This window comes from Halichoeres trimaculatus, unplaced genomic scaffold (genome assembly GCF_033239565.1).
Source record: "Halichoeres trimaculatus isolate MK-OKI-2021-1 unplaced genomic scaffold, fHalTri1.1 fHalTri1_scaffold_3, whole genome shotgun sequence".
NCBI classification, from domain to species: domain Eukaryota; kingdom Metazoa; phylum Chordata; class Actinopteri; order Labriformes; family Labridae; genus Halichoeres; species Halichoeres trimaculatus.
In genome coordinates, this window is record NW_027437181.1 from 31,705,534 (window position 1) to 31,731,972 (window position 26,439).

At 40.2% G+C, this 26,439-nt stretch overlaps 1 protein-coding gene across 1 annotated transcript in view; it reads left to right on the plus strand.

The window, feature by feature from the left end:
• The first annotated feature begins 11,392 nt into the window (after window positions 1–11,392).
• The window catches only part of LOC141788338 (collagen and calcium-binding EGF domain-containing protein 1-like), a 73,279-nt gene continuing 58,232 nt past the window's right edge, over window positions 11,393–26,439 (plus strand). Inside the window, exon 1 of the mRNA XM_074667254.1 lies at window positions 11,393–11,503. Within this exon, the coding sequence (XP_074523355.1) occupies window positions 11,475–11,503 (29 nt within the window). The 5' untranslated portion in view covers window positions 11,393–11,474. The remainder of the gene's footprint in view (window positions 11,504–26,439) is intronic.

A 26,439-nucleotide genomic window follows, 5' to 3' on the forward strand; every position in this document is an offset into this window, starting at 1 on the left:
TGATCTCTGGAAACAGCTACAACACAGCAGTAACACTGATTAAAAAAAAAATGGGGGGACGTTGTGTTTCAAAGTGCTATCTGTTCATTGTCTTGTCCCAGTGTTTGTCAATGACCTTTTTCACAAAATACAGTGAATGTTTATAACTAGTCTTCGACATCACCGCAAGACATTAATTTTCAGCTTTAATAAGTGTATATCCATTTTTTCCCTACAAAAACAGGAATTTAAAATTTCCTTCAACTGCAATTTATCCAGGGGAAATTCCAGGATCACAGGTTGCACCAAGATTGATCCTTTACAAAAACTCAAACTCAAACAATTAGTTGAGATCTAGAGATCAAATAGATTACTCAGAGAAACTGAGAAACAGTGAACAAAAACAACGTCTTCTTGCCTCTGTAGCTCATCCAGGACAGGATCAGATTTAATGTACCTCTGTCCACAGGAGGGCACTAAAACCCAAAACAAAATGAAAGTTCCTTGCAGCAGCTTTAAGAAACAATCATAGGCTAAGCAGAGAAGCTGTGACATCACTTTTGCTTTTTGATGCTTTAAGTTTTGTAACAGTTAAATAAAAACACATTTTTCCACTGATTTTTAATTCTCATTAATTTTCAGACAGTTTCAATGTTTCCCCTTATCTGCCCTGTTCATTTTTCCCTGACTGCATTAAACCCTCTGATCCGTACAGTGATGTTAATACAAATGTTTCTGCCTGATTAAACTCAACGTCATTGTTTCCGCTCCACAGTGGGGGACATCCCTCCTGGTAGTTATAAATATCTGTGAAATGTGCAGCTCAGAGATGACATAATCTAATATCATGTAAAATCATTACACAGGGACACACATACTGTACCGCATGCACACACACTCTAACACATAAAGAGTCACGTCTCAGGTCCTTGTGAGCCAGAAATCATTATGATGTGGAAGAGGGAACCAGCGTCCCATGAGCCCAGCTGGATGGAGACCACATTCTTCCACTTTGTTACACTCATCATGTCAAGTCAGGCTTCCCATCCAGACTTACTTAATACAAACACATGACTGCTGTCCTCACCCTGTAATCTACACCTTTATTTGTCTTTATCCATCATTTCTGTCCCTAAAGAGAGGTCTAGAAAGCTCTGGACGTGCTTTAAGTTGCTTTGAGTGATTCAAGACTGGTGTAAAAAAATGTCACTGCTCTATTGATGAAATTAAGTATTTTCTAAGTGAGCACAGACCAACATAAACCAATGTAAGGGGTGAAATGAGGCTCTGTGTGTGATTTCAATCACAGTATTAAAATACAGATGAGAAAGTGTTGATCTAAATATGTTGCTGTGGAGTAAATCCTCTAAACATGAAAGCAAACAATGCTGCACACGGCGTTTGGTGTAAAGGATAATGAATGAGTCTCCTGGCATGAGGCTGTAAAGCATTTGATTCAGACATGCTTCTCTGCCTTCATTCCTCTGATCTCTCCTCTCCTGAGGGAGGATGGTAAATGAGATTTGGTTGATCTGTCTGCAGTGTAACTGTCTGTGTGTGTGGGCCTGCAGTTACCCTGACACTAAGATGAATCACAATAAGCTACATACCATAACACTGTAATCGGTGATCTTCTTTTTTCTTTTTCTTTTTTCAGAAAATTATGCACTAAAAAAGTAAAAAAGTAAAACTCTAAAGTTTTTGTGATGCTACTGTCTTTGTGAGGCTGGAGGCGTTTAAAGGGGCTGCGAGGAGTTTCGAAGTGATCTTGAAAAAGTCTCCCTTCTAGATATATGCCTGATTGTAATCCACACTTTAAAATGAGATTATCAAAGCCAATATTGCCTGTTGCAGGTTATTTCAAAATGCTACTTCTTAGCTTCCCGATCCGGTCAATCAGGACCAGACTGATTTACGGTACAGCTAGGTCTCTATGACAACACCATACCAGCTGACGAAGTTTAGTAGTGAGAAGAGATGACACACACAGATCTGTGTTTTTCTCTGCTGAAAATGATTTCTGTGATTAATTTTGTAGTGATGGTGGACACAGGAGCTGAACTGTCAGTCAGAAAAAGGACAAAAGAGCAGAAGAGAAATAAAAGGGAGAGTGATACAGCCCGAGCCAAAGGCTAATTGGTGCAGCAGTCAGCTTCACTAAATATAAACAGCTACAAAACTACAAACTGACCGTGTTTACTTGTTGTCACGTTGGCCTACAGATACACTGGAGCACGTTGATGTTGCTAACATGTAGCTGTTGGCTACAACGTTTGCTTGATGTCATGTTTCAAACCGTAGCACCATATAACTGTACTGATAAATACCTTACCTCCATGTGTTGCTCCCAGTAAAAAGTTGTCTTGGACAAAGAGAGTATGTTTTGATCCGATCATCCTTTTAATTCCAACACAAACTCACACCTTGCTAAAAGTAATTTACGACAGTGTGCGGAAACTACGGGCCAGTAGGTGGCGAGGGAGTCCAATTAAAACAGATCCTCCTCATAGCAAAGCATCAAAGTAATGATTGCACAAAATAGAATTAATTTATTCCAAATATGAACATTTTATAGTTTCTGGGTTTCATATAAATACAGCATTAAGACACGCACAGATGATTTACTTAGAGAAAAAATGGAAAGAAAATTCCAAGTTTTCCTACAACATTCACCTCTAATGAAAGATCCTCAGCACCTCCAAAGGAGGGCTTTGAAAAGAAGTGGTCCACACTTCATGTAATAATAAGTGTAAGGGAGCATTGCCTTTGAAAATGTTATTCCAGCACTACCTCTTCATTGTCACATAAAAAAAGCAAAGGACTGTAAATACTTTCTGGATTAATTGACACCACCAGATAGTGACTGGACTGAACTCTGGGCTCTCCTCCAAAGAAATAAACAATGAAACAGAGCTGAGTCTGTGCGGTACAGTGAGCAGTAGCCTCAGACTCACCGTCCCTGAACAACCCTGCAGAGACGCAGACAGTGGAACTGTGTCTTGGTATTTTTGATCCACACCTGACTCTCTGCACATGCTGACTCTTGATTTTACAATGCTGACTTACACATACAGTCCTCAGCTCGTACTGACAAACTTTTCCCCACCCGTATGCGTGTGTGTGTGTGTACAGAAACCTCTAACGGTTGTGTGGTTAGAACACATCAGTGTAGAAACTTTGGTTGTTAGTCTCTAACTCTGTTTATGACTGAGAAAATAATGATCCTCAGCTTTGTGTGGCTGTAACATCTTCCGCGCTGCACTGCTGGGTGCATCTGTGACTCATTCCTTTCGTCTTATGCTGCCTCACTTGCCTTCACTGGACCCAGCGCTGTGACATTTACAGCCTGTCACTGCGCACCTGCTTTCATCTGAAGAGACAGCTCAGACTTTCTGTGGAGGAGCAGAGGAGATGTGAGCTCCAATATGCTAATGGAGGTGGAGACAAGCCACCTACATGTTCAAAATAACTGTTTTTCCAGTGTTTTTAAGACAAAAAGATGAAAAACTTTTAATGCACACAGTAAAAAAGTGGATGGGGAAAAACAAAAACAACTTCCCACACAGTCTTGTCACGTTTTGTCACCACTAAGTTTCCTCAGTTGTCATGGTCGGATGGTGAAACGTGGACCAACGCTGGTTAATGATGACAAACAAGAAGGGGGCGACTACAAGTAAATCTTAGAAAAACAGAAAACAAAAATTAGTGATAGATATTCTCTGTGAGACAAAAACTTATCCAAGTTTCTCTTTTCTAATGATCATCTGATGTTCATCAAAGTGGGATAACCAGGGAACAACTACAGTATCTGTCCTGTAATTTCTAAATCTCTTAACAAGTGTAATCAACAGTTACATTAGTCTACAGCTGACCTGGAGAGTATCTAAATCTAATATGTGATTTAATCCTTTCATGCACAGTGAATCATTTCAAAAGCTGTTTCATGCTGATTGCATAAATGCTGACTGAACAGTTTCAGTGAGTCTGCCCATACAATGACATCCACTGGTCAGCAGATTTGTCTCAAACTCAAGATGGTCAACAGGATGCACATTGGTGTTTATCACAGCAAGAGGGTTACAGGTTCAAATCCACAGCTGTGCAGATTCCCCCCTGTGTGGGTTTTCTCCTGGTTCTGTGGATTTTTTCACAGTCCAAAGCTTGTCAGGTTAATTTTTCACTCGAAATTGCCAATAGGTGTGAGTATGGATGGGTACAGAATCAGGTACTTTCAAAGGTATCGACCGAATTCTGTAATAAGTACCTGGTACCGATTCACGTAAAATCAAAAGGTGTGTGGGGGGGGTGATTTTCCATGCTGCACATGAACACAGCATTAAAGGTTATATATTGCAGAGTATATATGTTAAATTGAAAAGAATTAACATTTCAATTTTTACCAATCCCAGAAAACGGTACCACGTTGTTTCAAATGTGAAAGGTACCCATCCCTAGGTGTGAGTGTGTCGTGTGAGATTGGTTGCCGCCTAATGAAAGCTGGAAGGGGCCGTAGCCCCCAGCAACCTGAAACAAGATCAGCAGAAAAGATGTGGATGGTAGTTGGACAACAGAAAGTCAGAAGTGAAGCAGGTCAGGGATATCTGACAAATCCTTCTTTTCTATGGCAGTTTGTGGTGAATTTTTGGTATTGTCCAATAAAAACTAGGAAGCAATGTATCTGTTCAAATTTCCCGTAATTTTAAGGTTTAGAGAAAATAAACCACCTGTTCACCAAACCAGAGGCCTGGGGATGGCTGGTTTGACTCAGGTTGGTAAAGCAAGCATCCCATGGACAGGGGGCCATTTTCCTTGACACACTGGTTGTGGGATTGATTCAGGACTCTTTCTCAATCCATTCCAACAAAAAATAGCAAAAGCCTAAAAAGATAATCTTAAAGTGATAGATAAACATCATGCATTACTAGCTATTTTCCCACATATGATAATGACCCAGTTGATTTATGTCATTGAACTGTGACTTTTTATATGTAAACAAAAATATAAATTTATAGTTTAAAAAATGTGATAAAATATAAAGTATATTTAAACAGAAAATAAATATATGGATAAACAAATAGAACTTAATTTTGTATTTCTGACCCTGTGAATTTACTGTATTTTACACCCAGGCTTTAGATGATGCAGGAGGTGATTGGATGCTCCAGGCTGTGTCGAAGATAATCTGACTCTTGCTCCCTACTGTGTTTGACTCCACCCCAACCAAATGTTCTGCAAACCGTCAACCAGCATCACAGCAGATCATGTTAGTCTTCAGTATTGGCTTGTTTCTCTGAAAGTCACACAGCAATCTTTTCTTTTACCGGCTGCTTGATGCATTAAAACAGAGAGAAAGAAATGTGCATGATTCAAAGTGTACCATGAGCTCAGAGTAGTAAAGGAGCAGGAGAGGGTTTGGGTTGCTTGGCTACAATCCAGTTTCATGTAGTGACATTACTAAAGTTGGTTGAGCTAAAATTAGAATCTTTCGTTTCCTTTGATAACGATCTATTTGTTAGAAGGTACTAGGTACTGTTGTATAAAAACCCAACTCTCTAATAAGATGCTTCACTTATAATTATGTGCTTATTTGGAAGCTTAAGCCATCTGAGGCAAGCTATTCAAGTTGACATTACCAACACATAACACATGTGTTTCACATGGGTCAGTAAATATAAAGCTTTATATTTATATTTGTATCTTATAACTGTATACTGGCACCAAGTCTCACAAAACTGCTACAACGCTGCTCTCTTGTGGATTTTGGTGGCACTACATCTTCTCAAAAAACAGCAAGTGATCCTCCATGAAGTCAGTGAAGTAGATCAAAGACCTGCTGGCTGTCACTCTGAATCTGAAGGTGAAAACTGCTGCCTCCACCCCTGTAATATAATATTTAGCACATTTGAGCCTAATTTTGTCAAAAACAAACACACCCTGCTGTCGGCCCTTTGAAGAAAAATCCAGCACACAAGTTCTCCAAATCCCTAGTGTGTGAATGTTTTGGGATGTTCGATGTAACACGCTTAGTGTGCACAGACCTTAGTGTGTGTCTGTGAGTGTATTTGTTTGTGCCTGTGTGTGTCAGTCCAAACATCTGAAGCTGACTACAGACCTGGTGGAGGATCAGAGAAGTGAGCTGAGATCAGATCTCCATTTATTAGAATATATTGTAATGGATGAAAGGCGCCGCTGCAGAGAGCTCCATTTCTTTCTCTCCTCTTTTCTGTCAGGGAGCTAAAAATGTCAGATGAACTTTCCTGTTGTGTTTGGGTCAAATCCGACCATTTCACAACTTAATACACTCATTAATTTGGTGTTTTACACCTGATTGCCTCAAGGCCTTATAATATCCTCCACAACCTGCAACTGAACCTATAAATGAGATGATCACCACTTCCCATTAAATTTTGAGTTTTTTAACCAACTGTCTTACACCTGTGGTGCTCCTGGTCAAAAGTGACCACCATAGGAAATGATGGAATTTCCCAGATACTTCTCGGGATTGGTTGGGCAAACCCCTCCCACTCCATTTAGGTTACTTTTTTTTTGGTACTTTATTAAATATTATCTTCACATAGGGCTTCTAAAATGCTGAAAAAAAAAATAAATAAATAATAATAATAATAATAAAAAAACAAAAACATTTTTTTAATCTTCAAAATTCTGAAAACATAAGGGCTGGTGCTTTTATGCCAGCTTTCCATTTCTTCCATTTGGCCAATTTTATGTCTTCATTTTGTGCTGCTTTTAAAGTAGCCCCAAATTACCTTTTTATTCTGGGCTACTTCTTAAAGTATCCCAAATTTTCCTCCTTATTTTGGGCTAGTATTCAAAGTAGTCCAAAGTTACTGTCTCATTTTTGGCTACCATAAAAAAGAGAGATGAAGAAATGTCAAATTAAACAACTAAGCAAGAACTGTCTCAGGTTTTCGGTTCAGGGCCGAGCAAGGTTGCTCAAATTGTTAAAGAAAAACAACAACCCTCAGTAGAACAAACAAAATGAAAACAAACTTGCTCCCTAAAACTGGCGAGATTGCTGGAGTTGGCTGGGATAAAGTGCAGATAATAATCTAGTTGTATGAGCCATTTTTCTTAGGTTGTTTTTGTTTTTGTTCTTGTTTTCGGTTATGCACACATTTACCACAGGGGGCACTTTAGGTAAACTAGCAGGTGAACACTACAAGAAGGGCACAGGTGAGGTAATGATTTGGGCAAAAGGAAGAGCACACTGTTTTTACCACTACTTATCACGATTAGCACAAACAAAATAAGTAATTGTCCATATATGTCATTCCTGTGGATAAATAAATGGAAGAAACAAAGCTACTGAAACTTTGGATTGGACATTGGTCTCTTTAAGAAGTGTGTCGAAACTTTACTCCCATACCCAGACAGTGATCGAAATCCAGCCAGAATTGTCACTACACTAGTCTTTTGCCTAATCTGTCAACCAATTTTGTAGCAGCAATCTGGATCAAAAGTACGATGACCAGGACTTACCTTCTGGACATCAGGTGGATGTAGAAATCAGCCAACTGAGGATGAGATGAAGGAAAAACTTCATATATTAGAAAATACTTTTTAATATATCAGTTTTGCATTACAACTTTTCTATTGTTGTTTTGTCTGCTTTTGGACTCATTTCGAAAATTAATTGTTTTCCTTTTTTTTTTGAGTCAAGAGTAACAGTCCTGGGCCAGCGGTTGAAGTGGTGGGGCCAGTAAACTTAATTTATCTTGATGTCAACCCCTGCTATGATTAATGAACTCTCCGTCACAATTAGACCGCCTTTCATGCCCTCTTGTGTCAGATCAGAACTTTAACCCCTAAGGCTCAGGCTCCTCTGGGCCCTGAAACCACAGCACGGTCAGAGGTCTCAGGTCTTTCGGCACCCAGATCAAATGTTTGCAGGATGGAAGAGGACAGGGACACCGCTCAGGCTGGTGTGAGACTGCAGAAGCACATGAACGCCCTCACAGATGTGTGGCACATTCAACCCCTTGATGTGGACATCATGAATTTGTGTAATGCTTTAAGCACCAGGCTAAAGTTACTTTTGTGAAGAAGACAGAAAATTACATTGCATTACTCATCAAGAGGGGAATTCACATACATCAAAGGAAAACAAACAAAACATTTTGAAATATATCATACCGTTGAGCTTTGTACTAGTCCTGATGTCACGCCCCCTCTTTGACACATTGAATACTTATTAAGAATAAACTTCTATAATAAGACATAAATCATAACTAACCGTAATGACAGAAAGTTTGTTTTAGGAAAATAAATCAATTCATTTTTAACTCTATGATATGACCCACGTCCAGTCTGCAACCATGAAGCAGGCAGGCTTTATGACCATCACTGCAGACAGAGCTCTTACTGCTAGTTACTGAAAGTGGTCCCATGGCACTCCCAATTTCCTTACTTCTGACTCCTTCCTTGATTTAGTGGCATTTCACTAAGAAAGCAGAACAAATGATGGAAATTGTGTCAGGGCATTGGCTCTTGGATTGGGGCCATAAAGTGTGGTTAGCTTTTCCTCCTAACAAACCTCCGCTATTGTTGTTGAAAGGTGATATAGGAAGTCCAGCCCATTCTAGATTTGATTGGTTATTGAGTGAGACATGACACTAAAGAGCATTAATAATGTTTATTTCTTTTCATTGCTCAGTTTAAACAGCCAGCACTGTTACCTTTGGACTGCAGGTTATAATGTCTGAAGGAAAAAAAACAGGGTCTGGGTTTCTGGAAACTCAACAGGTGTTACACTTTACATTGTACGTTCATACACACATAAACACACACACACACATTCCCACCACAACAGACCCCGCCCCCTGCTGTGCATTCAGAGGGACAGCATGGTGCAGACTGCAGCTGCAGCAAAGTGTTGCAGAGAGCTCTCCTGAAGATGTGTTAAAGACTGTGAGGCAGAGCAGCTGGACTCAGTGTGTCTCTCTTTGCTCCATGTAAACAAAGAGCCAGGCAACGCTAAGCAAAAACACATGAGACCCTTTTCTTTTTGAACTATCTTCATTGTTGTGTTTTCTGACGGATCCTTCTGCACGAAATGCAGCTTTTGATCCAAGATTTATTTGAAAAGTAAAAGCTTTTAAGGCTGCTATTAGCCGTGTTTTTACCCTGAGCTAATAAGCTAAATAAACTGACCACATAATGGGAGCAGATCTCGTTTTCTTATTTAGATACGTCTACTTAGAGGAGAAGTAATGCATCACAGCTTTTTATTTAATTTCTGAAATTTGACAGTGTGTAGTCCTGCAACAACCAGTCCTGTCATAATCAAGAGCATCACTCTGCTCAATAACCCGTATTTGTTGTGGAAAGTGAAAAGAGGCTAAGTCTCCATGCCATATGTTGGCTCCTCTGACAGCAACCCCTCTGGCATCAGTTACAGGCATCAAACAACACTGAGTAACAATGTTCGCTCCCATAACTGACGCTCCCATTTTCTTTTGTAGGTCAGAGAGATGCAGCTCCACTTTCAGTCTTTGTTTTAACCAGCTAACAACTCTTCACTCTCTTAAATGTCATGCTCCAAGTTACAATGGGGAGGCATCAAGGGAAACACTTTCAAACTGATCTGGTCAGTCATATTATCATCATTGACAAAAAATGTTAACCATGGCCCTTCTGAGTCACTCATTAGTTCATCTTGCATAGAAAAAATAATTTTAACACATCTGTAGACAATACTTACCATCAAATAATGAACACTTTGAAAATGACACAACCAGACACACACACACACACAGTCACAGTTGCACTGAAGGGAGATTTAAAGTTTGCACTTAGCATGGTGAGCATTTTTCTGTAACCGAACGTGAGGGCTCCACCTGTACTGACATCCTGTCAAGAGTTTTTGTCTTCTTTTAAATAGAAAATGCGTTTTTAGACTTAATATGAGCCAAATTCCCCTGACAAGTCCAGAAAATGTCTGATTTCAAGTTTTTTAAAGACAAAAATGAGGTATGAATTGCTTGTAAGAAGTAAATACAAAATCTGCCTATGGATAATAAACAATTTTATTTGAAATACGACAAAAACACTTGATAAGATTTCAGTTTTTTATAATGTACGGAGATGTCAGATACAACCAGGGGACACTTTGCAAATTGGCCAACTGAAAATTTAACCTGTACTGGTCTTAAGATTCATGTTAGCTCTAAAGGTGCAAGGTTAGCTCAGGTGGATGAGGTCTCCCTTCTACAAAGGTAAAGTTGCCCTAGTGTCAGCCCCAGGATGTGACATAACCTTTGAATGAGGGACGCACTGATCCGACTTTGGAAGTCCTGATACCAATACTGACGCCTGGGCTTTGAAATCAGCCAATATTGATACTGATTTTGTTAAATTTTTATGTATATTTTAATTTTTGCAAACTATAATGAAATCTAAAAAATAAATTATTATTGCTTCATAGGAGCATTAATTTATAAATGTGTGGTTAGTGAGTCTCCAAAACAACTGCAAGTCAGCAAAAAAAAAAAAAAAACAAAGAAAAAAAAATGTGAAAAACCTCCAAACTGCTGAGCCACTGAAGTTATCTTTATGCTATTTTAGCTCTGCCAAGAAAATACACAGACCTACACGTGTTAATGAGATGAAATGACCTGGCCTTTGGATCGGGCATTTGTCAGTAATATCTGATCCAACTTTCTGAGTCTGTATCAAATTGATTCCCTACACGTGGATCAGATTCGTGCATCATACTCTGAACCTTTGGTTCATGTCAAATCTGGTCTTTCAACTTTTTTTTCTACCTCTTTTTATTTTGGCTGAATTAAAGCAAAAAACAACAACATTCATGCACCACCAAAACGTAAAAGTTATATCATAAGATGTATCAATACTGATGCGCTTAATAGAGGGCACAGCAACAATACTTATTACTCAGAATTTTTACTTTATTTAAAATCAATTACATGGTTAATTTGTTAAAAGAGAAAATAAATAGAAAAAAAGTGTGTGATGCAATTAAAATGAATAATAATATGAGTCTACATGTTTTAAAAAGTAACTTGCAGACATTGGTAGTTGTGAGATGTGTACTTAACAATTAAAATATATATATACATTCTATAAATTTTGAATTTCAAAATACATCTAAAAAAAGCTTTTACAGTTCTGTTTTGGTGCACTACAGCACTGTTCAGTTAAATTCTAGATTTAAATTATTTTCTTTTTAAACATTTTGTTTTAGTCTAGTTTGGTTTTTATTAGTTTCATTTTTTGTTAAAGCTGTAGTCTGCTGAGCCTGCATTTGTATTACAATGCGCAAAAATAAATGTTGCTGGAGTGTGGGCTCACATAATCCTCAGTACCCTGCTCGGGGCACCCCAGTCTAGAAAGTCTGGGCACACCCCTGCTTGCCACCGGGTGCCTCGTTGTCGCACACGTTACGTTGCTCTGCTCCTCAACAGGTGGATTTGTACTAAAAAGAGGGTTCAGCTCACAGAAAAGAGGGAGTAACAATGCAAGACAGGACTCACCTTTCCCCCAGGTAAAAGTCAAACTACTTCTCAAGCGTTTATGGCCGCAGTGCGCTGATCTCTCTCTGATGGATTCCCTGAATGTTACAGTAAAGGATCTGAAGCAAACTGCCAACACTGAGTGAACATTGAACCGTAATACTGTCATCTTTAGCTAACAAACTCACAACAGTGACTGTGTTTCCAGCTAGAAAACACACATCTCTCCTCTCCCCCCTCTGTTGTTTACGTTTGTGTGCTGGATGCTACCACACTGGAGTTGTCCTCATGCTGAAAACGTGATCAACACGCGACTCCCGTCACTCCCCGAGACGCAAGTAAAAACATATAGATTTTTTTTTTTTTTAACAAGAAAAATGAAAAGAAAAGTAGTGCACAGTGATTTGGATAATTAACTTTAATCTGACTATTGGTTTACTTAACATATCTGCTCACCACTGATACAAATGTTCACTCACAACAATAAGCGAACCCTACTAAATGAGGCCTTTAACTTCCACTTAATGTGCAGCATTTTTTTTATTTTGTTACAGCCCCTCATCTGTTTGTTAGATACACGATATCATCTTCGATACACAAGTCCAGTGTGAGACAGGCCTGTTTCTCTGCCAAGCTGCTGTCCTCATCCACTCGACATCCCTTTCCGTGTACGACACACACCACTCCCAGCCGGCAGACTCCGTGACTCTGCCTCACCTCCCCTCTGTTCGCCTGCCAGGAGAAATAAATAAATAGGAGTAAACCAATAATGGAAGTCAGATGATGATGTGACAATGGTGTTACGGGAAATGTCTCAGGCTCAACATGTGATGCACAGAAGGGTCAGCGCTGAGACTTCCCAGAGTGATTTCTATATTGATTTCAATAAAGAAAGAGAGAAAAAATGATGGCATGATGTCACCAAACTGAGCAATATCCAGTCTTGAAGAGACTTTATCTTCTGGCTACAGCTCTCACTGCATGTTGATTTAATTAAACGAAGATCACAGCTCTTTTTTTTCACCAAGAAGATTAAGCACCATATGTATTTTGTAGGTATAAAAACCTGTACTGGCTAACTCTTGCACTGTTTGACTGACTCAGTGTCTTTTGTGATGTTCCTATGGACCTGAAAAAAGCCTGTCTCAGATCCCATTAACCCTTTTGTTTCCTGTCTGTGCTCTGCATCACAGTGGGAGGTCAATGTCAGGCCGCACAGACCACACAGACCACACAGATGTGCCTGCTCTTTTGTGCACACTTTTTTTTTTCTGTGTACACACTAAACAAATGCTGGTAGAGTCAGTCAGCCGTATACATGCACACGCACTGCTCCTCATGAGAGGTGTTAAACTCTAAGAAACAGACCTCTGTGATGTTTGTGTAATTGGCCTCACACATCAGTCATGTGAGAAAGTTATCTCAGCTTGGCAGAGGCAGAAAATCCCTCATTTTCTGCCTCTCGCACTGAAATAAAGAGCTGTGTTGTAAGGAGAAGATGTGTGTCACTGATAAATTAAGGAACAAGCAGCAGCCTGATGATTAGAGCGAAGGACACGCACTGCGCCTACAGCTCTTACGCAGTCGAGGAGCCACAGCACAATCTATCAATTCACGGTTAAAGAAATGATTGGTGGAAACATTTTTGAAATCACTCTTGACTAATGATTCTTGAAACTTTGGACTTTATCTCTGAACAGACGTCAAAGGAGGTCATTATTTTAATCACCAGATAGGAGGATGTTATCAAACAGTTGTGAAAAAATGACATTAAACTTAGACTCAGTCACCATGCCAGTATCAATCCACCATGAAAAGAAACATTTCATGAACAGCATCTCTGGTAGGGTCAAACTGAACTGTCTTCTGACTCAGTGCCGGAGGAAAAACTGATAAGAGGATCAACAATTGATGTTTTTCAGTTATATTTGATTTTCTTTTTTGATATGTACACAGTAGTTTAAAGAAGAGTAAATATAATACGAATTTTCCAAAACTTTAGGTTTTTAAAGCTTTCATTGAAGAAAGTTAGTGGTTTTAGTGGATCAGTCTGACAATCTGTTTTTTGGTTTACTAGTCCTTAAACGGTCTATGAGGAGATGAAAGTGATCTTGAAAAAGTCTCCCTTCTAGCTATATGCCTGATTGTAATTCACACTTTGAAATAAAATTATCAGTAGCAACATTGCTGGTTACAGGTTATTTTAAATAACTTTTTCTTAGTCTTCAGTTCAGATTGGCCAGGACCAGATTGATTTATGGCACATCTAGGTCTTTCTGTGCTTAATTTTGTAGTGATGGTGGACACAGAGACTAACCGTTGGACAGAAAAAGGACAGAAGAGCAGAAGAAAGATAAACAGAAGAGTGATACAGCCCGAGCTAAAGGCTAATTGGCATTTAGCTCGGGCTGCATCACTCTATAACACAGGAGCTGAACTGTTTGTGATAATGTTCATTCCAGCCCACAGTCAGCGGTTATTCTGCAGTGGTCTGTTCAAACTTGAGAGTCTCTCAATAAAATGAAGAGTGAGGTTACGTTAGCTCTGATTGGTAGATGACTGGCAGGACATAACCAGGATTTACTGACGTTACACATTACAGACACGTCTTAGAGCAGCTACTATATAAACAGCTACTAAACTACTTACAAACTGACAGTGTTTGCTTGTTGTCACGCTAGTCTACAGATACATTAGAGCACCAGGCTGCCAATGTCGCTAACATAAAGCCGGCTCGATGTCATGTTTCAAACCGTAGCACAGTGTAACTGTACTGCTTATTCCCTTACCTCGGCGTTATATCGAGTAAAAAGTTGTCTTGAACTAAGAAAATTTGTTTTAATCCATTTAATTCCAAAACAAACACACGCCTTGCTAAAAGTTATTTGAGACAGTGTGCAGGGACTCCGGGCCATAAGGTGGTGAGGCAGTGCAATTAAAACAGATCCTCCTCACAGCATCTTTAAACACTGCTGTACCCGATACTGTGATTTTTGTGCATGTGCAGTTATAATTGCTGTGGATCTCTCATTTGCGTCTTGATCTCTCCTGTCTTGTTTCTGCTGTTTATTTCTTTTGCCTTTGTAAACAAACTGGAGTCAGATTAACCAGACTTCTGTCTAAGCTCTGTTGTGATTACAGTTCATCCTCCAGAGTCTGTGATTAGAGCTTCATCTCAGGCAGTTCTGTTGCTCGTCTGATCTTCACAGCAGCAGTCTGCCACTGAGAAATAACCACAAGCTATCGCTTCTTCATGACCAGTTGAGATCCAGTAAGGGACACAGCTGTTAACACTTAGTTACATACAATATCACATTTAAGCTGGCCACACACAAGCTGACACTAGTCCAGTTGATCCAGCCCCCATTGGCCTGATACAAGACTGATTATGACCTCGTATTTGTCCTGATTATCTTCAGGTCAGAGATGTTTTACAAGTGTGTAACTACTCCCAGTCAAGTTGGACTTCCTGACCTGGGGTCAAGAACGTCAGACATGTTTTGTATTTCTGATTCCTGATCAGATGGCCTCTGACAGAAGAAACTGGGAAGCATTGATGGTTTACATACTTTTAATGTAAAACCACTGTCCCCTGAGCATAATAGCATATTGAAGCCAGGATTAAATAAAAACCCTCTTTTCCTGACAACATTGATCATCCTCCATGTTTGTTCATCTTCTGAAGTCCTGTTTGATCATGGAAGTTTCTGTGAGATCTCCTCTGTGTAATCCAACCTCAAATGTTTATTGCCAGGTCTAACAACAACAACAACAAGCATCATCTTGTGTGAGTGTTTGTGTTTAGGTTTTTGGAGGACTAAAATGTTATAAATCAGTCAGAGCTGTCCAACTGTGTGATCGCCTTCATTGTTTAAATGAGATCTAAAAGTGTTGAGTGATCAAGTGTGTGTCCAGGCGTGGATGAACTTTTTCCTGTCGTGGACCGTAAAGGTGAACTCAAGTCAATAGATGATGAGCTTGGACATAAATAAAGACTCCACTGTGACTTTGGGTATCAAAGTGGAGTGAAACTGTTCCTCAGAGTTGAATAGATATTCTGTGTTACAGAGCTCCTCTGTTGGCTGATAGTCACCTCTCTTTTGCAGCTGACTGTGTTTCGTCACATGGTTTTGATTAAAAAGATCAAATGCGTTTAATCCAACCTCACTTTCACAAACCATCTTTTCTTAATGACACGACTTCCCCTGTTCTTTTTTTCTGCATTTCACAGAGATGACGACCTTCACCGGCTCTAAATTTACAGGAAACAGTAAAGCGAGATGAATAATAAAAAGCAAACATTTACACAGAGCAATTTGAGGGCTTTACCACGACACGTTTTCTCTCTGTCTCCATCTGCTCCTGCTTACTGCTACCTTTACTGTTCTGAAACAGCCACTTCCCACTCCTTTCCAAACTCTGAAGAAGAAAGGCCGCCTTGTCAGACTCAGAGGGATTTATTTGTTGCCTGAAGTCCAATTTGTTCAAAATTTGTTTATATTGCATCTCACATATCGTAGTTGAGCCTTCAGTGCCTCTGTCAGGTCCTCCATGTCTGCCCTGTGAGTCTGCAGGGACAAGCTGGGGTCATCCTCATAAAGAAAGTTATGGATTTGACCATGGGAACCCTGCAGGTCTGTCATATACTTTCAGCATGTATTTTCTATTTGCGAGGCGAGGGAGAGGAAACTGTAAAACAACAGGTAGTTTCAACCTAAAGAGTCTGATTGGCCAAAGACGTGTTCCAGTCATACTTTTAGATCCTCGTAAACTGAGCTGGTGTGGTTTCCGTGCTACACTGTATGCAACCAGAAAACCTGTGCTGCTTTTAATTTGGGCAATAAATCTTTATTTATGACTGAACATGCAGTTTAAACTGATGTTATGTGTAGTGATAAAATATGTTAACTTAAGCTGCGTGAACAAACAGGTCTTTCAGTATTGATGGATGTAACGGCGTCTTTTCACTGCAGAAGTTTGTTCTGTTATTAAAGCGGCTGAAATGCACATGGTGACTATAGCTTTTGTCTTTTATTTAGCTCTTTCATTTTATTCACTTTATTACTTTATTAATATAGAATAAGTAAGATACAGAGGGGATCTTGGTCTTAAGGAGTCCAGGGCTACATCATGAAGTGTGTGGATAGCTTCTGTCCAGAAACCTGAACATCCTGGCTCAAGGTAGAGATGGAGTCTCTCCTGAAACCCAAGGACTCTGCCGTCTTTTCCTGATTCCTTTGACACCTCTGTTCCAGACTTACCCCTCCACCATGTGAGCTGCTCCGTCATGTCTCTGCTGCTGAAAGTCAGCCAGCACTGTGCACATCTGCTCACAGAGGTACTGAAGTACAGCTCATTAAGGCTTTTATTTCAAAAGCCGAGGAGACTCCTTTAGAGTCCACATTAAAATTCCTGTCTTTACAGCAGGATTAAACAAGTCTATAGCTGGTTTTGGTCTCTCTATTTCATTCCTTTTTAATAACAAATAAATGGAAATAATTATTTTCATGATAATTATTTGGTTGTATCAAGGCAAAGAGTGATGCATAAAGCTGCATAACTGGATTGCATGGTATCATCATACAAAGACTGAAGCTGTGGGTTGAATAAGGACTCTCTTCTTCTTTCTTTCACAACCCTGCTAGTCTGCCATGACTAAAGGCAGGTTAGGAAACAGCTACCAAAGTTACAAAGCAGTTTATCACAAAACTGAGATGGGTAAAATAAACAATAACAAGGAGGCGAGGAGAGTCTGCAGCACCTGTGGTGTAGACGTGGATGTGTGAACATGGTAAAGGGAGAGGGGTTGAAGGATGCACAAGAATCAAAATGCAGAGCAGAGAAAATGAAAGGGAGACCAAAGCTGCAAGACGCAAGTTTCAGGTGTGGAGTATTGGACCAAAGAGGATGTGGCAAGTAGGAGAGGTCTGCTGGAGAAGTCTGTCCCAGCAGAGTTGAGTCAAAGCTCAAATCGATGATTTGACCTGGCTTTGCCTTCCTTGTCTCCCAACATCTCTCTATTACCCCTTTTTTCTCTTTTTTTTCCCTCATCCTCTCTTTTTTGGTGTGTGGGTGTAGCAGCATGTGAGAGTGGGATGCCAGAGCTAACCCACAAGCCCCCAGAGCTGCAGTGAGCTCAACATAATGAAACGACGGTGAAGAAAGGTGACCAACCCCAGTGATTTACTGGCCCATCTATTCCCATCTGCTATGATAGTGTCGGACTCTGGTGCTCCTTCAAAACCTGCAAAGGAGATGAACAAACATCCCGCCCAGACTGGCTGTCCTGGACCCTCTCAGGAGCGAGTTCAGTTTTTTTGAAGTCATCAAGATGCTGAGTGTTACTGCTGCCACGACTGTTGTTGTTGTTGTTGTTGTTGTTGTTGTTGTTGTTGTTATTACAAGACACTCCAGAATTCAGAAGAGCAGGGAAATCTGTGTGATGAGATATACAGACGGCTTGAGAGCCAGCCGTGTCCTCAGACAAATCCGGAAGAGTGTCTGTAACCAAGTTCCACTCGTGACAGCAGTAACACTCAGCATCCGTGGGCATTGAGTCACAGCTCAGACATTTACACCACTGAGTATTTCCGACTCTATCTTGATGTCCAGTGTCTGTGGATGTTTCCTCTGTTTTCCTTTCAGTCACCATCTGTAGCAGCTCCTCTTCTATGTGCTCCGGTTCATACAGGTATCCTTTTGGTTCCAAAGTGAATGAAACTTCTTCGTCGCTGTCATAGTCACTCATTTTGAATTTCCTACGCTGCCTCACAATCCTTAGAGTACAAACAAAAGAATTACCATACTTGATCAAACTTACACGAGGCTACAACCGGCGCCTGAAGCATAGCTTGTTTACATTCCCTACAGCTGAAAGGAGGAGGGGGGACGGAGCGCACTAGCGCTGCGCGGAAGGACACATGACCAGTTAGTTAGGTCCGGATAAATGTTTATATTTCCGAAGACTTAATGCACTTAAAAATATTTTATGTATCGTACTCTTAAACTGTGGTATTACTTTTTGATTTTAGTTCTTGTAGGCAGAGAAAATAGCCTTTGAATTTGGTACCGTCTGTCCCTGTTATCGCCTATTTCCTCGTCACCATCGATTACAGTTTGTGTCTTACTGAGGGAGAGGAGACAACTTTCTACTGTATCTAATGTCCTTAGTGGTCACATAGAGCTCATACAACCCCACTACAAAAAAACTGAACTGTCCCTTTAAATCCCCCACAAACACTCACACACACACAGTACATACAAACCCAGGCCCACAAACACATGCTTGCATTATTTTGAAGCAGGACCTCACACTGTGAACATTAGTGTCTATAATTGGACGTATCTGTCACTGTCATTCATGATTCTGATTATCTTGGGGTTTCTATAGGAAGCACATCGACCGTTAAATTAAAGCATGGTGATAAACTTTTAGAGCCTGGTGCTGGGTGGACAACAAGCAGGCTTTAACTCTAGATTACTGAGCTATAAAAGAGCAGGCTCCGTCTGCGTTCCCTTTGGGGCAAAATCACGTATACACCAGGACATAAAATATTTCACTTATGTTAGAGCAGAATAATCCTGCTGTTTCCATTGTGTGTGTTCTACCTCCAGCATGCAGGAATGTGTGTCCTGGGCCACACAGCTGTGTTAGGCATGGTGCAGCTTGAGTGTGTAGTCTGATTCATGGTGAGAGTTTCACATTTTCTTTTCAGGGCTGTTTAATTCCCACTTTCGCCGAGGAGATTTACACATTTTCCCCTTTTTTCCCTCTACATGTCGTCAGGGTGTAAATTCAAAGCCAGCCAAGGGAATAGAGCTCCAATAGACACTTTTATTCACTGTCATATATCTATCTTTTGTCTGCATGTGGTCTCATTTAGCTGAGGGTGTAGATCACTGCTGGCTGCAGGGCAGTCAGGCTAAAGATCCAGTGCAATCATACAGTAACGTTGATGGATTTCTCAAAGTCCCGTGGTGCTGTAAGATCTAAGATCCAGTGACAATGCATTACGCTATTGAGATCCTGATGCAACAAATTAAGCTTGAGTGTTCCCCCTCCTCCATACAGGGTTTGTAGTTTATCACTCTGATGGGCTGCTACATAAACTGTGTAAGCATGCATGTGCAGAAAATGTGTTGAGTGCAGCTCCTGAGAGTCATGGACCCTTTTATTTTGTGGCTCTGTGATGTTGCTGATCTGCAGGTCTGACCTCAGGATCGGCAAAAAAAGGAACATGTCCTCTCCCACAGCTTGTAACCCCTCCCTATCGAGGAGGTCATGGCCGTGTTGGGAGGCATTCCAGACATAACCACAGTCTCTGCAGCATAAAGCGATCACTGAGCACACACAAAGTGCCAGCCCTCTCTGCCTGACTGGACCACGATGCTGCGGCAGCAGGGTCCCTCCTCTGACCTGACTGATGAGGATTTAGTTCAGGGTTAACGTACCTGAATCACACAGCTTTACATTTATCAACACACACCCTCCCACTGAGCCTGTGTAAGCACTTTCACTTACAGTCAGGACTGCTGGGACGACTGATGTGGGTCATACATGGGACCAGAGTTTGTTTTAGACGGTTAAAGACAGATTTCTTCTAAGTTACAAATCAGAGGTTACGCTGTGATATTGCAACATTTGTAAAAGGTGACTCACCTCAATAACTCATGTTATCTGAAAACTGATGGCCTTTGGTTACACTTTGCCATGTCTCTAGTTTCTGCTTTTATTCTGGTTTCCAGTAAATGCTGTGATAGAGTTTTGTTCTGGGGGAAATTGGGTCATAAAAGCAGGAAATGTGGTTTGATCATCTGGTTCAGTTTATTCAGAGACTTTAACCTTTTTTGTTCAAAGTCACATCCCAGCTGATGTCCAGCGTTATCTCGCCTACAACAACACAGCACTGAGGCCTTGAAACACCTCCAGTGATGCTCTTCATCACGTCATCATCCTCGCAGTCGAGCCAAATCCATAATGTTTGACTCGGCCTGAGGACATGACTGCAGAGCGGCGCTGTGCGACATGTGTTGGGGTCAGAGTCATGTCAGAGCTGGACCCGCCTGTGAGAGTGTGTTCTCAGCTGCTGACTGCTGGGTGCACCTGTGAGAGCAGAAGAAGAAACTTTTTTAAAGCCTCATCTAAATCACAGGAGCTGAACAGTACAGCAGTGAGTCAGTGAGGGTGAGTCAGATGGGTGATTGATTGTTGTGAATCACTCAGAAAGAAATGTGTAGCTTTACTTTAATCATTACTTTATCAATGATATCATAATGACGTCTTTGATTAAGTTAGTATTTGACATTTGAATATGTTGCTATGACTCTTAAAACAACACTATATAGTTTGATGGTAGCACCGCAGAAAAACTGCATCCAACAAGTGGTTTCCATTTGTGAAATGGTGCAATTTGATTGGATAAAGAAACAAATCAAAGGTTAAAAAGGTGAAGAAAATGCTGACACTGCATCAGTCTCAGGTAAGAGTCCATCTTTTAAACACAAGCCCAGACCAGTGGCCTGTACGACCTTATAGATATTTATTTAAGCTGTAAATTATGTAAAGCGACCAGGAAGGTACCAAAGGGACAATACAAAGTCCAAAAAACAGACAAACCATAACAAAACAATAACCCCTCTTAAAATAGATGTATGGTGGCTAAGAAGCACAGTGTCTTCTTTTGTAACCAAGACAGATGGATAACATATACACTACAGGTTTATTTAACTATAATGGTATTAATGGTATTGCTTCAGTATATTTCAGTTTTTGTTAACACATCCTGAAAAGATGCTGAAAACACAGTTTGATTTGAAAAGTGATAAACAGAACAAACAGTAATGACTTAGGTGTGTTTAGCAGCTGTTATTTTCAAATTAAACACCTTTGATGAAAACAGGACCTGGTCCATAGAAAGTACCTTTGAAAAAACCCCACCTTGAAATAAGAGGGAGTTTTAGTACAGTTTCTAAAGTTTGAGGGCCAGAATCAGTTGAGATATCTCACAACAGAAACAGCCTGTGGGTACATTTTCCACAGCAAAGATAAGATTAACAGCTAGTGATAAGAAAATATCTAATTTTTGTCCAGCATCATGCATCAAGTTCCTCAGATCAGCTGATGTGACATTCAGGGACAGTACAGTAAATGTGCCCCCTGCAGACACAGAGGAAATTCCTTCTTGGAACATTGAGTAGTTTACGCTCATCACTTTGATGTTCCTGAAAATTAAAAGCACAAAGAAAGCTCTTCATATTGAACCCCATTCCATCAACTTTTAGCTATTCAGGCATCATGCACACCACAACCTGTCACCTGATGACAACCCGAACTTTATCCCTAAATAGTTTTTAAAAAAAAAAAAAAAAAAAAAAAAAGAGCAGGAGACAGGATTTTAAATTTTGAAGGGAAACTGAAAGATGAGAGAAGATCGACAGTCTTTAGAGATCTGTATAAATGATTCACACCCCACTACCACTGCCGATTTTAAGAAACAAAACAAGATGCTGCTGCTGGTTTTAATATTTGTCCAGGTGGAGCAAAGGCCAGAATGAACTGGGCCAATTTGGCGGTGGAGAATGTTATAACCACACATCTTCAACTTTAATCATGTTAAAATGAGAGCAGAGGGGAGCTCAAAGTGGAAATTTAACAAAGAGCAGGTTCTGCTAAATTAAAAGGTCTCTTTGGAAAGAAAAATGACAAAATGTCAGAAATGATTTTGAAAAGGTTCAAAAAGAGAATCTGAAATTATCCGTCCAAAGGTCAGCCAAAAGACAGACTGTTATCCTCTGTCTCTGCTAAACGTATACCAACAAAAAAACATGTGTGTTATGCAATGTGAGTTTTATTACAGGAGGTTTTTCCATTCCAGATTATCAGCTCTGTCACTGATAGATTGTTTCTGTGGTTTTTGGCTTGAAGAGTAAAGTGTTTACTGCAAAAGAAGCCGCATCTCTTATTTCTCCTTCAGTTTCTAAGCAACACCACTACAATAAAAACAGAGCAGCAGAAACATGTCCAAGTGGGAGACACTGAAACCTAGAGCGGGTTTGTTTCATGTAAGTCCTGGTCAGTATTTCAAAGACAAGCGTGTGACGATGTTGCCAAGATCAGCGGAGGAACACAATCATGAATAAATCACAGCGATGAGGAGAGTTTACACAGATACATTAATCTTCTGAGTGCACTTGTAGAAACCCCTATGATGTGATTTTATCATATTTTTGTTGATCTAATCAGGAAAGGGACATTCTGATGTTTTGCCGGTATAAGCTACTTAAACACAGCTGGTTGATGGTGGGATAACAGTACCCCTGTTATGTCTCATTTGTAACATCTAGCACACAAAGGTGTGATCAAAGCAGTCGTCCAGCTTCTGATCTAAGATAGAAACAGAAACACAACAAAGGATGTTGACGCAATTGGAAGGGCTGAACAGTTGTGTCGTCCTACTTCCAGCTTCCATGAAGCTGCAACATGAGTCAAATTGCAACCAGGCTCACAGATTTTAAACTGCTGTGACTGCAATGTGTGTGTATATAAAATGATGTTTTAATTATTGAATGATAGACTGATTTGTCCTCTCACTGGTGTTTTAAAAAACATTAATACAGTCTCTGTCTGAAATGCTTATTTTAGCTGCTGTCTCTTTAAGACTCCCTACTCCATAAACCCCCTTCCCTCTGATTGGCTCGCCCTCTGGGGTCTTATTGGAGGCAGAGCTATAAGCAGATGGTTTTTGAGGCCCTCCCCTCCAACGTGTTATCTTCTGTACTGACCTCATTATTTCAGGAAGCCTCGTGAAGATCTTGTGCTGTTTTTTAATTTAATTTTTATTTATTTATTTATCAATTTTTTTGAATGAACCATTTTGATCTTTTAATGGAAGGTTCAGGAATCTCTGAACACATTTAGTAAAAATATCCAGCATCATTACTTAACATGTATCTTAAAATCATGGGAAAACAGAATACTCCTTCTTTATTGTCTGACTGATTTCTGACTGACTCTTTAACTTATTCACACAATTGGAGAAGTAATTGTTTTCTGATTGGATGTTTGAAGTACAATGAAATGTATTTTTTGAGAAACAAAGCTGTTTTACAGGCAGCAAAGTCATAACCTTGACTAAAACTCTGTCCGATTCATGCGGTCTGGATTTGGTTGGATTTTTTTATATGAGGCCTTCTCAGTTCTTCATAACAGCTCTCCAGAAATGATAGGGTGTCATTCCTGAGCCGGCATCCATGTTTGTTACAGACAGAACCCTAAATATCTGCACCCCATGCACCAAATCCAGCAACAGGTCGTTCACTAGCATACTTCTATAGGTCTGTATTCAAGCTGATGACAGATTCTTGACTTTAAAAGAAAGATCACGTGTAAGTAGTATGACAGACAAAAAAATATTAATTCAGCTTCTCTGCCCACAAACATAATTATCATGGTTCTCATTCAGCAACTCAATCACCGACACATGTTCAGATACAAAACTACTTTTTTTTTGTATAGACTTGTCGGTGCACAGAAGTTCAGAAAGAAAGCTCCTACACACACTCAAAGCAAAATGCATCATCTAATCTGCTCTCTAAACTGATGGAGTTAAAAGAAAGCATCACAGGTTTCTCATGCCCTTCGTAGGTTATGTTCAAACTGCACACTTTTCATCGTTAAAAGTGACCAGAATCTGAAATTTTCACTCAAATATGATCCATATCAGCTTTGTTTCTGACAGTTTGAACTGCATGTTACATTCAAAACATTTCCGAGTCAGATTCAGGCCACTTTCACTTTTCAAATGTGGTACTGAATCTGATACACATCAGATTCATTAAAAGGTGACCACAGTGTGAGCAGCCAGACCACATTAATTGAAACTTTGACGTCATTCTGGAGTAAAAAAGGAGGCTGGAGTCACACTTAAAGTCCTTTCAAATACAGTGGCGTGGCGTGGGGATTTTTTTCTGAGGAAGCCACGTGTGACAAAGCCTCTTATCTGTATATTTTTTAGGGAGTGGGGTACATAACAGACTATGTTGCAGCTTGTTAATCGATACTTCATGTAATGGAATGATCTGTTAAGAGCACCCAGAGAGTGCACATTTTACTTGCACACGCCTGTTAGGTAACCAATACTTTGAACACCAACACACGCCCTTTCACTCTCCCACCCTCAGTCACTCATTCACACATTGTCCTCTTGACTTAGCTTAAATATCTTTTTAATTTACTCAACCACCCACTCAAACGCACAACCAGCTGCTTCATGCACACTGTTAACGTGCTAACCTCCCTGATTTCATTCAGTGGATTGATGATGACCAGGATACTGTGATTTGATTGGTTTGAGGCCAAAGGGGTGGCTTCCCTTGGCACAGTCTTGGTTAATCACCAGTGAGCAGTGTCATGACCGTAGCCTCATCTGATTGGTTAATCATTCTTGTTTTTTTCGCCAAGGGACGCCAACTCAGCTTGGCCTTCTTGCGGATAACAGTGTGCAATATCACATTTGCTCCACTCATTTGCCAAATAACATTTGGGAGGGCGCTGTTTTACACATCGTAAAATGCTCAATAACTAGAGGAGAGAAATGAGGAAGAGATGCCTGAAGAAACAGCCCTGTGATTGGCTGGCGACCAGTCCAGGGTGTACCCTGCCTCTCGCCCAATGACAACTGGGATAGGCTCCAGCCACCTGCGACCCTGCACAGGATAAGCGGTATAGAAAATGAATGAATGAATGACAAAACACAGAAAATTATCGAAACTGTCAAAAAGAGTATTTTCATTAAATCAAAGCTACAGTCTGAGTAAAAGAGAGGAGGAGAAAGGAGAAGACACCACTGTTTGAACATAACCTACCCACAAATCTGCCGCCTGCTGCCACACACTATTTGTAACATAAGACTGTAAAAGAGGTTACAGGCTGCCGCCATCTTCATTTCTGTAAACGCCGCTCTCTGTGTGTGTGAGGTCATTAATGTTCAACTGAACATGCAGGTCACTTCAGAAGTGTGAGCATTGCTGTCTGCTGACAGACCACAATTAAAGATTTAATTTGAACAGCCAACAAAAAATCAGATTTGACAAAAAATTGGAATTTAGTATTAAGGTGGCAGCGTGAGCATCGCCTTTGATCATTTCAGTCCTGCTGAAGATGCACTGGGGATAAAATCTACCCAGCTCCTGAGATGCAGGCTCTTAAGAGACTGGAAACTCCTCACAGATGAGCAGTTATTTTTTTCAATTCTTTAATTTGAGTCACTATATTTACTCATGGCTGTGGACATGGATGTAGATGAGCTTATTTGCTGGTTGAAATCCTTTAATTTGGGCTGTTTGTGAGTCCAGAGTTATCAAAAATTCTTTGGGAAAAAAAGAGTTACTTGTGGTCATTAAATAAAGGAGGCGATAGTCTGTGTTTTAGATTAGATAAAGTTCATTAAGTCTTGAACAGCTCCGTGTAGAGCTTCAGTATCTGAAATTTACAAATGTTTTCAGTAAGTCATCAAAGAAACAGCTGGTTTTATATTTTTATGTACAAAGAAATAAAGTAGAACACTGATCAGTGGTAATAAGCTGTTTATGTGTTTGCTAATATAACCAGTTGGGGGTGAATATTGGTGATAAATATTAAGTATGTTTCAGGATTTGCTTGTAACGCACACAGTAGCTGGAGGTGATGTGCAACAAAGAAAAGCCAATTTCATGCCATGGGTTTCAAAGCTGTCTGAAAGTCCTTTGGGATTTCAAGGATAAGTGTCTTTGCTCTGCCTGTTTCACAACTGGGCATTATTTTTCGGGAACAAAACGTTTGTAACAAAGCAGAAAGTGGGCCCTGCCCTCAATGAAAAGCAGATTTCTCCCAGCCAGCACATACGCAGATACACAAACACCAAATAAAAACCATAACCAAAGCAAACCGGGAAAAGGAGACTCTCCTTTCGTGGGAACAAGAGAAACCGTG